General features: G+C 42.6%; 1 protein-coding gene across 1 annotated transcript in view; it reads right to left on the bottom strand.

Moving 5' to 3' along the window:
• Positions 1-17,332, bottom strand: part of adamtsl3 (ADAMTS like 3) — a 669,182-nt gene that overhangs the window by 392,295 nt on the left and 259,555 nt on the right. The window contains exon 4 of the mRNA XM_043677600.2: positions 2,818-2,945. Coding sequence (XP_043533535.2) covers positions 2,818-2,945 — 128 coding nt within the window. The remainder of the gene's footprint in view (positions 1-2,817; positions 2,946-17,332) is intronic.

The raw sequence follows: 17,332 nt of genomic DNA, 5'->3' as shown, positions 1-17,332 counted from the left end.
TAAAGGCAGGAAAGTGGAGCTGAATACTCTCAGAGCCAATTGGCTAAGTGATCTATTTCTGCTCCTTTATCTTATGGTCTCACAAGGAATTACGAAGTCAAGAGTATAACATCATTAAGAAAAAAAAAAATGAATCTAAAGAGATAGAATATGAAAATTTGGAAATACAAAGAATAGGATGAGTGTTTACACCACGAATTAAACTAATATGGGCTAAGGGCTGAGTGGCCTCCTTTTCAGACATAAAATTAAAAAGGAATCAAGATTATGGCGTAAAAGTGGAGTTGGGATTATCAGATCAACCATGATCTCATTGAACGGCAGAACAGACTCAATGGGCCGAATAGTCTACTTCGGCTCTACCATCTTACGGTCTTATTTTGTTGCTCTATGTCCGCCTGAGAAAGTGACAATTAATTTGCCAGATATCAGGTGAACGCAGCCAGCCACAGCAGCTAACCATACTCCAGAATAAATAGTTGATCTCTCTCAGGAGCCTACTGCAAAGTTGGCATAGAAAGATGCAATCTAGTGTATTGTCTCTGTCCAAGGTTTTTGAAAGAGTTATCCAATTAGCCTCACATTCCTACAAATATTTTCCCACTCACACATACATTCAAGTCCTTTTAAAGTTACAACCGAATCACCAATTACTACCTTTTCAGGCCATTGTGTGCCATGGCCAGCTGCATTCTCGCTGGCTCCCACTGAAATCCAGTAACACAATAACATACATATCCCTTTCCATGTGGAACCTATTTGAAGATTTCAGGTGAAGATCAAGAAGAATTACTGTATATCCTTGAACGATATTCAATCCTACATTAAAAAAATGTCCCCAACATTTTGCCAAAAAATCCAAACTCCTCATACCTACTTCCCGCTGAAATCAAACATAGCTCTGGTGCAAGCTACCTTGGTGGAATCATAGAACAGTACCATGGAAAACGAAATACAGTTCCTCATGTCTACACACAATGTCGAAGTTACCCTATCATTGGTAACGCATACTGCGTTCCTAACAGTCCCATCTTCTAATAAAGTTAGATCACACAGGATTCAGAGGAAGCTTGCCAACTGCATATAAACTGGCTTGACGGTAGGAGGCAGAGGGTAGTGGCAGAGTGTTGTTTTTTGAACCGGAGGCCTGTGACCAGTGGTGTTCCACAGGGATCAATGCTGGGTCCATTGTTGCTTATATAAATGATTGTGATGTGAATCTTAGGAGCATGGTTTGCAAGTTTGCGGATGACACCAAAATTGGTGGTAGAGACCACAGTGAAGAAGATCATCAAAGATTACAAAGGGATCTTGGTCAATTGGGCCAATTGCAGAACAAGGGCAGTTAATGGTAAGGCAGGAGTGGTGTCAAACAGATCTAGGAGTTCAAGTACAAAATTAATTGAAAGCTGCCACACAGGTAGAGTGGTTAAAAAAAGGCATTTGGCATGCTTGTCTTCACTGCTCAAATCATTGAGTATAGGACATGGGATGTCATGTTGTGGTTGTACGGGATATTGGTGAAGCCACTTTTGGACTACTGTATACCCTTCTGGTCACCCTATTATAGGAAGTATATTATTAAATTGAAGAAGGCGCAGAAAAGATTTACAAGTTTGTTAGCCAGGACTGGAGGATGAGAGTTCTAAGCAGAGGCTGGATAAGCTGGTATCTTTTTCACTACAGCATAGGTGGTTGAGGGATGACCTCATAGAGGTTTATAAAATCACAAGGGGTAAAGGTAAGATGAATAGCAAAAGTCTTTTCCCTCAGGTAGGGGAGTCCAAAAGCAGAGGACCTATTTTTAAGGTGAGAGGAGAAAAGTTTAAAAGGGACATGAGGGACAACGTTTTCACACAAACGGCATTTGGTATTTGGAATGAACTGCCAGAAAAAGTGGGAGATACTGGTATAGTTACAATATTTAAAAGACAGTTGGACACTATATAACAGGTGGCACTGTGGTTAGCACTGCTGTCTCACAATGCCAGAGACCTGGGTTTGATTCCAGCCTTAGGTGACTGACCGTGTGGAGTTTGCACCAAAAATGGTAATGGTATGCCATCAAAAAGTTTTTAAAGTAGCTCTGTTTTTACAGTTTGAATCATAGCGTTATAGTTGATGTACAGCATGGAAGGAGACTCTTCAGTCCAACTTACCTATGCAGACCAGTTATCCTAAATTAATCTAGTTCCATTTGCGAGCATTTGGCCCATATCCTTCTAATGCCTTCCTATTCAAATGTCCATCCAGATGCCTTTTAAATGTTGGAATAGTAGCCTCACCCACTTCCTCTGGCAGCTCATTCCATACATACGCAACCCTCTGCAGCAAAAGGTTGCTCCTTCGGTCCCTTTTAAATCTTTTCCCTCTCACCTTAATCCTATGCCCAGTAGTTTCAGACATTCCCACCCTGGGGAAAAGACCTTGACTATTCACCCTATCCATACCTAACCTGAGTTTATAAACATCTACAAAATTACCCCTCAGCCTCCAACGTTCCTGGTAAAATAGTCCTGCTTGCAGTTTTCGGCAATGGAATCAAGGTGGTGCTAAATATTTGTGAAAGTAAGTGTTATAAAGGTTCCTAACTCGACAACAATGGAGGGGTCTTTGGATTGGTTAACATTCTTGCTTCAATGAACTCTAAGATTAGGTAGTTGTTCACCAATATGCTACTTGTGGAATCTTGTGTACATTAAATGGATGCCTATTTGCTGCAGAATACATACTGCTTTCAAAGCAAATCAAAGCTTGAGAAACATTAAGGAATGCAAGATACATAAACTAAATTTAATTGAACAGTTTTGCACTCACCTGCCATTTAAGCACCGTCTCAAAGAGTAGGAGGCTCCCCCACCACAAGTTCTTGAACAGTCACTCCAAGATCCCCATGCATCCCAGCCAGAATCTTTGTCTTCATCTGAACGTGTGATTCTTGACGTCTAAGAAAAAAAAGCAAGAGTCTTAAATAACACTGAATAAGCCCTCAAACATATTCAACAAGGGGGTAATCCCTCTCGTGGTGTGTCAGGCAGCTATAATACAACACACTCAAAATTTCATTAATTTTGCATTTTGGTTTGAAGGGTAGATCCTCCGCATCTTTACCCATGTCAAGGTACTTGGCTCACAAGGGCCTGGTTTGAAAAGTTGCTGGCATGCTGCCTGCCACTTTCTGTTCCACAGTTGCAACAAGCCAGGTAACTCCCATGGGCGAGCGCTCAAACATTCCCTTATATGTCAATGCCATAAATTTTCCACTCAAACAACTTCTCAGTGAGGAATAACCTGATCCAGTTCATATGGTCTTACTCAAAATCGCTGAATCCCAAAAGGTAAAACTCAAAATATCCATCCTTGTGGCCCACCTTATTCACCATTGACATTTCTAGGTTCACCATGACCATTGTTTCAAATTTTCAAATAAAGTCAGGACAATGTAATACTGATTTTTTAGGGCAGCATTGAATAACTTGAAATATAATTGTAATCAGCCTGCTGCTGGTACTTTTTAAAAAGTCTAAATGATCTCAATCTCTTCAATTTGCAAGTGTACATTGAAAAATTAACACGTCATTGAAGTGAACGCTGAAGTAAGTTTTACTTGCAAGTTTGGGTATATGGTTTCCTGCATGCATGCAGACTTCTGCATTTAACACATTCATCTACAGATGCTCCCAGACCTGCTGAGTTTCTCCAGCATATTTCACTCTTGATTCAAAATTGTCATGCTGTGTAAAGCATTTGTCTCTTCCTCTTACTTTCATAATCCAATCTACATTTCCTTCTCTTTAATTTGAATTCTATACTCATTCCAACAGTAAATTCACCATTCTAACTGATACTTCCTGAATCAGAGTCTGCTTTGCTCATGAATAATTCTTCAACATGATTGTTTAAAAAGATGCACTGTGCATACAGCTACCAGATCTTCCATAATATGATACATGTTTTGTTTGAGTTGCGTGATGGTATAATGCATAGTGTCTAACGCAAATGCAACCAATGTGCCTGCCAGTTATTCAACACTTACTGGGAAAGCCAATCCACCATGAATAAGTTGTTAAAATAGCAGTTACTTTCTTCAAAGCCAAGAAAAATGTTCAATGTCAGAACTTATCATTTCTTTTGTCGCTAAAACTTGGCCTGTGCATATTGTTAATCATGAAATGTGAATAACTTTGTAATTCTGGGCATCAAAGTAAATTTAACACTGTCCATTACAATGTATCTACATATGAAGACCTTTTAATAATCAATGATTTGATTATTTTTTTGTGTCTACAAAAGAAATATGTTTTGCCTACTGCACTTCAAAGGAAACTCCCAATACAGTCAGTTCTGCTACAAGGCAGTACTTCTATTCTCGGGCAACCCTGTGTCCTAAGAAAATCACATAATAACAGCACCATTTAAATTAATGGGGCCAGAACCACATTACAACCAATACACGCTTTAAAAGTTCGCCCTTTAGAAACAGTGTCTCCAATTTGTCAATCATTTCATAGCGAATATGCATTAACAAAACACGCACTATAGCGGAATGACCTGTATTAGCAATAAGAAGCAAAAGTCACCATAGAGCTATTGGATCATAGGGCTGCTCCCTCAATAGAGAGAGAGATGACTAGTGATGATTTAAACTGAGGGTCACCATGACTCAGGTGAAGGGAGAGGTTGAGAAGAAATGGTAACATCAGCTGGTACAGGAATTGAACCCATGCTGTTGGCATTAGTCTGCATCGCCAACTAGCCATACAGCAATGATGGCAATAAAATATGTTATCGACATTCAACTTCCAGAATCTGATATTAATACCTGATACTTTCATAGACTAACTTTTTTTCAAAGGGCAAATGAATTCTGACCTTCAGTGGCATCTGTGATCATCTGACCACAGACTGAGGCAGGTTTAGGAAATGCATGCAGTGTACACTAAACCAGATAAGTTAGCTTAAATAAATTTACATCTCCTCTTCAATTCACACTTGAACAATAAGTTCACATATTGGGAGATAAAAGGTTGACTGGGAAGTATTTAGTTCGGAAATACAATGAAGCTAGACTTGAGAACAAACAAATGAAGCATTTTCCAGCAGCTTGCTTGGCAGAGCACAAGAGTAGGAAAAATGGATTGATAACAACAAAACATAATGCCGACTGAGCCAGTTTCAAAATTGGACAATCTCTCAAGCAGTTTGTGGGTGAAATAAAATAATTATCGAAAAAGCCAAGAGTTCTCACTCTATGTACTTTATAAGCTAAAACTTATAAATCCAAAATGGTGAATCTCAAAAATTCAAACACCATATTAACAACAGTTAAATCTTTATTAGACACTAAGCCCTCCCTCAAATTGTAAACTCAGAAAGCCTTGTCAAGAAAATAGTAGTTTTAGAAACTCAAGAAAGCTTGTATCATGACATAGTAATATCCCTTCAGGAAAATGGCAAAAAACACTGCATGAACAGATCGTAGACCAGCTGGCTTATCAAACAACGCAATCCAGTATGATAATTTCTAACAACTACAGACTCCTGCAGTATGATTGTTCTTAATTAAATTGCTCCAGGGCATCTCTACAAGAGTTCCTCAGGGCAGTCTTCTAGGCCAAACCATTCACAGGTGCTTCATCAATGACCTTCCCTCAATCGTAAAATCAGAAGTGAGTTTGCTGATCATGGCACAATGTTTAGCATCTTTTAGGACACCTCAGAAACCTAAGCAGTCTGCACCCAAATGCAACAAAGCTTGCTCAATATCGAAGCTTGAGTTGACAAGTAACATCTACGCCAGAGAGCCTCAAAACATACTAAGCCTAGACCCTAATGTTTTCATATTTCAAAAGTAAATATCAGATGCTGTGTTCCAGATACAATTCGATTGGTCAAACTATCGGAACGATGTTGCGAAACTTGAAAGGATTCAGAAAAGATTTACAAGGATGTTGTTAGGGTTGGAAGATTTCAGTTAGAGGGAGAGGCTGAATAGGCTGGGGCTGTTTTCCCTGGAACATCGGAGGCCAAGGGGTGACCTTATAGAGGTTTATAAAATCATGAGAGGCATGGATAGGATTAATAGACAAGGCCTTTCCCCTGGGGTGGGGGAGTCCAGAACTAGAGGGCATAGGTTTAGGGTGAGAGAGGAAAGATTTAAAAGAGATCTAAGGGGCACTTTTTTCAAGCAGATGGTGGTGCATGTATGGAATGAGCTGCCAGAGGAAGTGGAGGAGGCTGGTACAATTACAACATTTAAAAGGCATATGGATGTGTATAAATAGGAGGATTTAGAGGGATATGGGCCAAGTGCTGGTAAATGGGACTTGTTTGGGTTGGGATATCTGATCGGCATGGACAAGTTGACCGAAGTGTCTGTTTCCTCGCTGTACATCTCTATCACTCTAAACTACTTGACGTTAAGCAAAACACAATTTACTCAAATACTACAGTTAAAATACAACAAAAGAAAGAGGAACTTGTAATAATTTAACTCTACTGGAAAACTTAACAGAATAATAGATAACGTTACTACCAAAACAGTGACTGTTCCAATGTAGTAACATCCAATAAACACATCCTTGGCAAAAGGCAAATTCAGAAATCAGAATTGTTTCACATGCAATGCCAGCAGCCCATAAGTAAAAACCATTCAGAGAAAGCTCAGAGACTGTAGCAGCAAGGAGAGATTCATTGCCTTCCAACTCTGCTGAGCAACAACCACTGCACCTAAACCTAAAATCCCTGGTTCCATGGTTGGGAGATTGACCTGACCCATTCAGGCTGCTTCGATCATTCCAGCTTTAAATAAAACACCCATGGCTTCACAAGTTGATTGTCTTCTCAAAGACTGCTCAGACTTGCCCCTCAATCTCTCTTGACAAAAACAAAAGGACAAAATAACTTCTCAAAGCCACAGCATCATCATCACAGGCAATGACTATTTCCAATAAGCGAGAATCCAACCATGAACCCATTGACAGTCAATGGTATTACCATTGCTGAATCCCTAACTATCAACACCCTGAAGTACCATTAACCTGAAACTCAATTAGACTCATCATACAAGTACAGTGGCTACAAGAGCAGGCCAGAGACTAGTAATATTACAATGATTTGCTCACTTCCTGACTCCCTGAAGCCTGTCCACAAATCAGGAGTGTGACCGAATATTCCCCACTTGTCTGGATAGATGCAACTCCAACACTCAAGAAGCTTGACACAATACACGACAAAGCAGCCTTCTTGATTATCGCCACATTCACAAACATCCCCCACCTCCCCCATCAATGATGAGTAGCAGCAGTGTCTGTACCAGTTACAAGATGAAGTGCAGAAATTCACCAACGTTAATTTGGCTACACCTTTCAAACCCACAAACACCTCCATTTAGAAGGAAGAATGACAGACATGTGGTAATATCACCAGCTACATGTCCCCCATCCTGACTTGGAAATATATCCCCATTCCTTCAGGGTCATTGGGGAAAAATCTTGGAGTTCCCTCTCCAACAGCATTGTGAGGGTACCTACAATGAAGGGACTATAGCAATTCAGGAAGGCAGCTCATCACCATCTTCTCAAGGGAGAGCGGAGGATGGGCAATGAATGCTGGTCCAACTACTTTCCATGGAAACATTTAAACAAATTTCAAATTATAATAATAAAATTGACCTTACTGTCCTTCAAGAGGATTCATAGCAGTTCTATGATTTTCTAACGACCAGATTAAGGGCTCATCCTTTCTGACAACACTCGGTCCAGGGTTTCCCTCATGTTCGGATCACACCACTTCCCCTTTTCACTACCAGTACAAATGGGATCTTTTGGAAATGGGTCAAATAACTGCACCCAGATCCCACTTGTTCTTTATAATGGCCATTCCTTTGTCTTTAATCTACAAAATGGCTCCTCTAAATGTAAATTCTGTTGAATACACACTCATTTAAGCCTTCAATGTTTCATTAATACACAGATGACTTGCTCAAAGCCACCTTTTCAGGAGAACAAAGCTTTTCAGCAAATTACAACCTATATCCTATTTATATTAGAGAGCAGTCTCTCGGGACAGCCTTGCTGTTAAATTTATGAGGCAGCATTGACAATTCCTGAGGAAGAAATATTATCTCACAACATTGCTTTGTTTATTGCCTCTAGAGAGAAAACATCACAAGGAGCAAGATAAATAGAAGTTAGCCATAATCTTTGCCAATAAAACTGCCACTCTGTTGTGTCACTGACAGACTGAGATCTTAGCTCAGCAAGTGAAAGATTTATACTGCTGGCCAGCAAAGAGCTTCATTTGATATTACTGAAAGTCTATGTCAAGAATGGGAAAATTATGAACTTCAATAAACTACAACAAATCCAGTGATACTGGAAGAGAAACATCTCGGTCATACAGCAGATTAGTTTCTGCATCAGAAGTGAATGATCAGGCAGCAGTTGGATTTAACTCAAGCTTGTGGATAATTTCTAAATCAGTTTCAACTCTCAGAGCAAAAAAAAAACACATCCCTTCCACTATTAATGGTTGAAAGAAGCTTTGCCTCAGGAAAAGGGTTGCTGTTCCTGTTAAGGTCACAAGCGTAGTCTCTCAAACTCTTGCCATGTAATTTAACTTTTGAAGACAGATTGCAGTCTAAAAATTAAAATCGATCACAGCTTTCCCTTCCCTTCATTTCAAAATTTGCATTTACGTTTGGGTGTTGACATTTTGATTTGCACAAAATCGTTAGGTTTTATAAACAGCTATAAGTCTTGAGCATTTAATTTAAAAAGCGCTCAATTCTACTGGTTGTGTTTCTCAGCAAGCCACTGCACCTGCACACCATCAAAAGGTCTCGAGAGACACCACTTTTCACAGGCGGCATGACAATCAGGGCCAGCGTGCTTACTGTACTGATGAAATGATGTAGGGGCTGAAACAGCTGGTAAATAAGCACTAAAATAAAATGGTTATAGCTGCAAACGTGGTGATAAACGACATGCATAGACTTTTGGTGGGAGGCAAATGTTACTTTTCTATGGAGGCTCACCTCAATTCATGATGATTTACTTTGGTTCTCCCAAATATGTAACAGTTTTAAGATCCAAGAGATCTCACTTAACAAAGATATTATTTTTGTTCATACTGCTTTCTGTACTCCATTGTTCCAAGCTTTCAAAGCCAACAGTCCTTGGCTGAATTCAAATTGCAAATTACTACATACTTTACTACCTCTTTAATGACATACTAATCCCTCCATTTGTATAATACATTCTATACACAGCCTCCAGCGTTGCAGCAAGTTAAAAAAATTGCGCCTACTTACAATCTACACGACATGATGAAGAAGTTGAATAAATTAGCCCTGTAATTTGCTTTCATGTTGGAGTAAGCGAAAATTAGGAATCATATACCCTGTCCCTTGCTGATGGTTTGGTTACATTGTCAAAAGCCTGAAATTATGTTCCCTGTGTTCTCTAGTTAGAGACTATTCATTGCCTTCAATGTCCAGGAAAACTAAATATTTTTTTAAAAAAGGTGGGGGTTGAAGGTTTAAGGCTGTAAATTTCATTCCTTCAAACCTCCTTTTCTTCATCAATATGTCTTGTAAAATCTTTAACTCAGGGGGCAAAATTAATAATTGGAACAGAGGAACAGTAGTAGGCCATTCAGCCTGTCAATCCTACCCTAACATTCAATATGATCATGGATGATTGAACACTTCAATACCTTTTACTCATCCTATCTCCATAACCCTGTATGCCACTGGTAACCAGAAATCTATGAACCTTGACCTTAAACATACTCAAAGGCTGAGACTCCACAGTCCTCTCTGGTAGAGAATTCTGAAGGTTCGTACCCTCTGAGTAGCATTAATTTCTCCTTTGGAAATCAAACACCTTTCGCGCATTTTGTGTCACCAAAGTCAAGAGCTTCCAGATGCAATGGTCAGGTATAGATCATAGTCCTGTGATGAAGTATCTGAGTTTCCAAATCCAGAAGGGCACCTTCATCGGCAGTCTCATCAACTGAAATTCAAAATTTCACCTCAAATCATAGCCTTTGCATAAAGAGGATGACGGTGGGGGGGGGGGGGGGGGGGTTTGCTTAGTGTCAGAGACCACAGAGGGGACAGAAAGGACCAGGATAGCCATCACTAAGATGCATTGTTGGGGCTCAGGGACAGAATTTGGGTCGGGTGGAAATGTTGGCGTGGTGCGAGGTTGGTATAAAAAAAAGGTGCATGAATGCTCTGGCAAAGTGGCTGCTCACCAGTCAGAGCCCAGTGCTAACTGTGCCCACTGTCAACTGCATTTCCTGCCATCATGCCATTCTCGAGATGCAGAATGCAACAGGGAATGACTGGGTCATCACACAGGATGGGTGCAGTCAGTGTCCGTTTGGTAAGTCAAAGTGTGAGATCCACGACTGCTGAATCGTCCAACATTGAAGGGTGAAAAGCACGATGCAGGCGGTTGGAAACTTCAGTTACACAGAATCATAGAATCCCTACAGGGTGGAAGCAGGCCATTCAGCCCATCAAGTCCACATTGACCCTCTGAAAAGCATCCCAACCCAGACTGACACCCCCTACCCTATCCATGTAACCATGCATTTCCCATGGCTAATCCCCATAACCTGCACATCCCTGGACACTATGGGAAATTTAGCATGTCCAAACCGCCCAACCTGCATATCTTTGGATTATGGGAAGAAACCAAAGCACCTAGAGGAAACCCACACTGACACATGGAGAATGTGCAAACTCTAGAAAGACTTCCACCCACGGGTGACTTCGAACCCAGATTCCTGGTGCTTTGAAGCAGCAGTGCTAACCACTTTCATTCACTTCACATAGAATTATTTCTTCAATGCAGGAAGAAGGAACGTGCTTAAGCTTTCAAGTGCTGATCAAAGTAAAATATCAATTCATCCTCAACGGCAACATTCTGCCCAATTTAGCAAACTTGTGAAGGCAGTAGAGAAGGTGCAGAAAAATTCTGCAGAATGGTTCCACAGTTAAGGAACTTCAGTTACACGGATAGGTTGCAGAAACAGGATTGCTCTTCCTGGGGAAGAGAAAATTAAGGGGCAATTTTAATAATGTGTTCAAAGTCATGGTGGAAGATCTGCTCCCATTGGTGGAAAGATTGAAAAACCAGAAATTACAGATTTAAGGTAGTTTACGTGGAGCAAGTGATTAGCTTCTTGAATGCTTGGGCAGAGTGGTTAATTATTTGAGGGGGGAAAATGTCACAGGGATGTGAGGTGCTGCATTTTGGGAAAGCAAATCTTAGCAGGACTCATACACTTAATGGTATGATCCTTGGGAGTGTTGCTGAACAAAGAGACCTTGGAGTGCAGGTTCATAGCTCCTTGAAAGTGGAGTCGCAGGTAGATAGGATAGTGAAGGCGGCATTTGGCACGCTTTCCTTTATTGGTATGAGTATTGAGTACAGGAGTTGGGGGGTCATGTTGCAGCTGTACAGGACATTGGTTAGGCCACTGTTGGAATATTATGTACAGTTCTGGTCTCCTTCATATCAGAAAGATGTTGAGAAACTTGAAAGGGTTCAGAAAGGATTTACAAGGATGTTGCCAAGGTTGGAGGATTTGAACTATAGGGAGAGGCTGAACAGGCTGGGGTTGTTTTCCCTGGAGTGTCAGGGGCTGAGGGGTAACCTTATAGAGGTTTATAAAATCGTGAGGGGCATGGATAGGCAAGATCTTTTCCCTGGGTTGGGGGAGTCCAGAACTAGAGGGCATAGGTTTAGGGTGAGAGGGGAAAGATATAAAAGAGACCTAAGAGGCAACTTTTTCACTCAGAGGGTGGTACGTGTATGGAATGAGCTGCCAGAGGAAGTGAAGGCTGGTACAACTGCACCAGCCAAAAGGCTTTTGGATGGGTATATGAATAGGAAGGGTTGGGAGGGACATAGGCCAGGTGCTGGAAGGTGGGACTAGATTGGATTGGGATATCTGGTTGACATGGATGAGTTGGACTGAAGGGACTGTTTCCGTGCTGTACATCTCCATGACTCTATGGCTGCTGGGGAAATAAAAAACAGGCAAATGGCACTGAGTGAGTTGCTATAATCGGACTGTTCCCTGAGCATGATAGTCTGAACGGTCTCCACTGTCCTGTCAGCATTTTATGATCCTATGAAAAAGCACAGATCCTTTAGCAACACTTTGAAATGCAGGAATTCCCAGTATCCTACAAGGGTTTTTTGATCATTCAATTAATTGCACTCAATATTCACTGATGCCAAGGTGTTTACAAATTGAACACTACATGAAGTGAGATATAAAAACAAGCAAGTGCAGTTTCGAAGAAATTCATTGGCTGTAAAACCCTTTGAGCGTCCCCAAAGGTACAAGGTGGTGCCATACAAATACAGCCTCTCTCTTATTCATGTATTGTACAGATCCGAACTGCATTTGCGACTAAGGATTTTTATGAATAAAGAAAGATTCTTAAATTACAAAATATGATCTTAAAGCATGTCACCAAAAAAATGATTCAAGTATTCTTATTGCATGACGTTTAACAAAATTTACAAAACAATGAGTTGCATACAGTATTCTTATGCAAAATAGATCCAGTATCATCCTTGAAGCTTGAAGGTCTGCTAATTGATGCAATCAGCACAAACTGATTAATCCACCATTGGTTTATACCAGTTTCGCTGGGAATAACGGTGAGATCTGCTGGCATAATATCTACAACAGGACGACTTGAAGAGGGGGTCAGGGCTCCGCTGGGGTCCATGTGGTAGAATTTTAGGGTCATGTGCTCCAAAGCAGCGATGGACAACTCCCCTATCCCCACTATTACAATCACTTCTGAGGAAGGATCACCGAATTCGAAACATTAACTTTGATTTCTCTGCAAAGATGCTGCCAGACCTACTGAGCTTTTCCAGCAACTTCTGTTTTTGTTTCTGATTTACAGCATCAGCAGTTCTTTCAGATTTTATCCCCTATCCCCTGCTCTAATAGGGCGTCTCCCCCTCCCCCATCACTCACCAAGGGGTCACAACAATTTCAGATTTGAAATGCAGTCACAAATGAAGAAAGGTTTGGGAAGGTCAGGCCTACCAAAACAATGAATAGGTTGTGGAAACATGAGTAGCGCTAAAAGCAATCTGAGACTAAAATTCTGCAATCTTTTGAGTCCGTTATACCAACAACCGGGGAAACAGCCCCAAAACCAGGTGAAAACTCCAGGACAATTATATTTCCTTTGCTGATTTGTATATACATATGCCTTCAAAGCCCCAGGAAACAATGAAGAGAAACCACATCCATCCCTTACTGTAACATGCTCGTAGACTCCTGTTATCACTTTTTAACCATTCCACTTTTCAAATCACCAAACAAAAAAAAAGATGGATACAACTCCACAATGTTTTTTATTTCTGTACTTGCTGTCAGCTGAACGCTAAAGAGACTGGGTACTCAACATTGCTTATTGGCTGCTGTTCCAAATCCTCCTTTGATTTGTTGGACTCTCCAATGCTCCCCTTTATCAAGGTAAGTAGATCTGGAAGAATTGCTGTGATTTCATGCAATGTGTTAACAATGATAAGTTCTGCCACATCAAGCAAGTTTTCATTTGCAAAAGCAGGAATTTCTGCAAAGACACAGCATATATGGAGAGAAATCAGAGTTAAAGTTTTGGGTCCACTGACCCTTCCTCAGCTTTCATTTACACGTTATATTTTTGAGGATTGCATTTTGAAAGAAAACACCCAATAAAATCCCTGGTTTGAATGACATAGTCAGTATTAATCTGGTATTTATATTCTTTACAGTTACTGATATAAAATCTACTAATGACTATTGTTGATTGTTGGGAAAACTCACTAATGTCCTTCTGGGAAAGGAAATCTCCCATCCTCACCTGGTCTGGCCTACATGTAGCTCCAGACCCACAGTTTTGTGGTTGACTCTCAAATGCCCTATGAAATGGCCATCCAGTTGTACCAATTGCTACAAGGTTTCAAAGAAATGAAACCGGATGGATCTCCTCGCATCTACCTTTGCACCAGAAGACAGAATGGCAGAAACATCACTAGGCGTACTGCAGATGCTGGAGATTAGAGCCAAGAGTGTGGTGCTGGAAAAGCACAGCAGGTCAGGCAGCATCCAAGGAGTAGGAAAATCGACTTTTCGGACAAAAGCCCTTCATTAGGAATCCTGATGAAGGGCTTTTACCCAAAACGTCGATTTTCCTGCTCCTCGGATGCTGCCTGACTGGCTGTGCTTTTCCAGCACCACACTCTTGGCAGAAGCATCACTGTCAACCCTATAAAGTCCTCTAGGGACCAGTGTCAAAATTGGGAGAGCTGTCTCACAGCCTAACCAAGCAACAGCCTGACATAGTTACACTCATAGAACCATTGCTGACAATGTCCCAGACACCACCATTACCATGTCTCGATATGTCCTACCTCCAGCACTGACCCAGCAGAGATGGTGGCACGGTGGTGTACATTTGGGAGTGAGTTGGCCTGGGAGTCCTCAACATTGACTTCAGACCCCATGAAGTCTCAGGGCTTCAGATTAAACAGGGGCAAGGAAACCACCTGCTGATTACCACGTACCATCCTCCCTCAGCTGATGAATCAGTACTTCCCCATGTTGAACAACACTTAGAGGAAGCGCTGAGGGTGGCAAGGCACAAACTGTGCTCCGTGTGGGGGATGTCAATGTCCACCACCAAGAGTGGCATGGCAACAGTACTACTGATTGAGCTGGTTGGGTCCTAAAGGACAGTGCTGCCAGACTGGGTCTGCAGCAGGTGGTGAGGGAACAAACTAGAGGAAAAAATATACTTGAACTCATCCCAACCAATTTGCCAGCTGCAGAAACATATGTCCATGTAGTAATCAGCGCACAGTCCCAGTGCGCAGGTCAGGCAGCATCCGAGGAGCAGGAAAAACGAAGTTTTGGGCAGGAGCTCTTCATCACCCGCAACGTTGATTTTCCTGCTCCTCGGATGCTGCCTAACCTGCTGTGCTTTTCCAGCACCACTCTAACGTCGACTCTAATCACCAGCATCTGCAGTCCTCACTTATGTCCAGTGGTAAGAGTCATACATAGGAAGATGGTCATGGTTGTTAGAGGTCAGCCATCTCAGCTCCAGGACATTTCTCAGTGTTCGTCAGGGTAGTGTCCTTGGCCTAATCATCTTCAGCTGTTTCACCAATAACCTTCCCTCCATCATAAGGTCAGAAGTGGGATATTCACGATTGCACAATGCTTGGCACCATTCGCAACTCCTCAGAGACCGAAGCAGTCCATGTTTAAATGCAACAAGATCTGGACAAAATCCAGGCTTCTGCTGACAAATGGCATGTAACATTCGCAAGAAGTACAAATGCCAGGCAATGATCATCACCAAAAAGAGACAATCTAATCACCGGCCCTTGACATTCAAGGGTGGTACCATCACTGAATCCCCAATCATCAACATCCTGGGAGTTATCATTGATCAGAAACTCAACTGGACTCAGCACATAAACAGAGCCTCCAAGAGCAGATCAGAGGCTAGAAATACTGCTAGGAGAAAGTGAGGACAGCAGACGCTGGAGATCAGAGCTGAAAAATGTGTTGCTGGAAAAGCGCAGCAGGTCAGACAGCGTCAAAGCAGCAGGCGAATCGACATTTCGGGCATAAGCCCTTCTTCAGGAATGAGGAGGGTGTGCCAAGCAGGTTAAGATAAAAGGTAGGGAGGAGGGACTTGGGGGAGGGGCATTGGGAATGCGACAGGTGGAAGGAGGTTAAGGTGAGGGTGATAGGCCGGAGAGAGGTTGGGGGCGGAGAGGTCGGGAAGAAGGTCAAGAAGGTCAAGAAGGCGGTGCTGAGTCCGAGGGTTGGGACTGAGAAAAGGTGGAGGGAGGGGAAATGAGGAAGGTGGAGAAACCTGCATTCATCCCTTGTGGTTGGAGGGTTCCTAAGCGGAAAGTGAGGCGCTCTTCCTCCAGGCGTCATGTTGCCATGGTCTGGCAATGAAGGAGGCCAAGGACCTGCATGTCCTTGGCGGAGTGGGAGGGGGAGTTAAAGTGTTCAGCCACAGGGCGGTTGGGTTGGTTGGTCTGGGTGTCCTAGAAGTGTTCTCTGAAACATTCTGCAAGTAGGTGGCCTGTCTCCTCAATGTATAGGAGGCCACATTGGGTACAGCGGATGCAGTAAATGATGTGTATGGATGGTGCAGGTGAATTTGTGGCGGATATGGAAGGATCCCTTGGGGCCTTGGAGGGAAGTGAGGGGGGAGGTGTGGGCGCAAGTTTTGCATTTCTTGCAGTTGCAGGGGAAGGTGCTGGGAGTGGAGGTTGGGTTGGTGGGGGGTGTGGACCTGACGAGGCAGTCGCGGAGGGAGTGGTCTTTCCAGAATGCCGATAGGGGTGGAGGGGGAAATATATCCTTGGTGCTGGGGTCTGTTTGGCGGTGGCAGAAATGACGAAGGATGATACGATGTATCTGGAGGTTGGTGGGGTGGTAGGTGAGGACCAGTGGGGTTCTGTCCTGGTGGCGATTGGAGGGGTGGGGTTCAAGAGTAGAGGAGCGGGAAGTGGAGGAGATGCAGTGGATAGCATCGTCAACCACGGAGGGGAAATTGCGGTCTTTGAAGAAGGAGGCCATCTGGGTTGTTCGGGATTGGAATTGGTCCTCCTGGGAGCAGGTGCGGCGGAGGCGAATGAATTGGGAATATGGGTTGGTGTTTTTACAGGGGGCAGGGTGGGAGGAGGTGTAATCTAGGTAGCTGTGGGAGTCAGTCTGTTTACAATAGAAATGGAGATCCGAGATAGAAATGGAGAGGTCTGGGAAGGGCAGAGAAGAGTCTGAGACGGTCCAGGCTGATCTCCGCCCCCACGCCTAACCGCACCCCCAAGGCGCTCTCCGCCCCCACACCTAACCCCGCCCCCATGACTAACTCTGCCCCCACTCCCAACTCCAGCCCCACACCGGGTCCTAACTCCCAGCCCTGCCGTATTTTCACCATCCCTCCAGACTTCCCCCTCTCTGAGGATGAAAGATCAGTCTGAAATAAAATTGAAGCAAGAAACTGTAAATCTGGAAGCATCCATTTTAACAGCATTGCGAAAAAGCTCTTGTTCAACCTGTTTATAGAGACGAGAATCTTCTCCACATGCTACTTCGGCATCATAAAAAAAAATCACTGATGCCAAGTGTAGATAGCTGAAGACACAGAGATACCAGTGATAGCAAAAAGAAAATCAGAGATTCAGCCAAATTGGAGGAGCGCAAAGAAATGAGGGATTGTAGGTCTGGAGGAATTTATGATGCAAGGAAGAATTCAGAAAACAATACGGCA

Source organism: Chiloscyllium plagiosum, unplaced genomic scaffold, assembly GCF_037043375.1.
Source record: "Chiloscyllium plagiosum isolate Xiang-an unplaced genomic scaffold, Cpla_swu_hap1 HiC_scaffold_39, whole genome shotgun sequence".
Taxonomy (NCBI): Eukaryota; Metazoa; Chordata; class Chondrichthyes; order Orectolobiformes; family Hemiscylliidae; genus Chiloscyllium; species Chiloscyllium plagiosum.
This window is presented reverse-complemented; position numbering and strand designations above follow the sequence as displayed.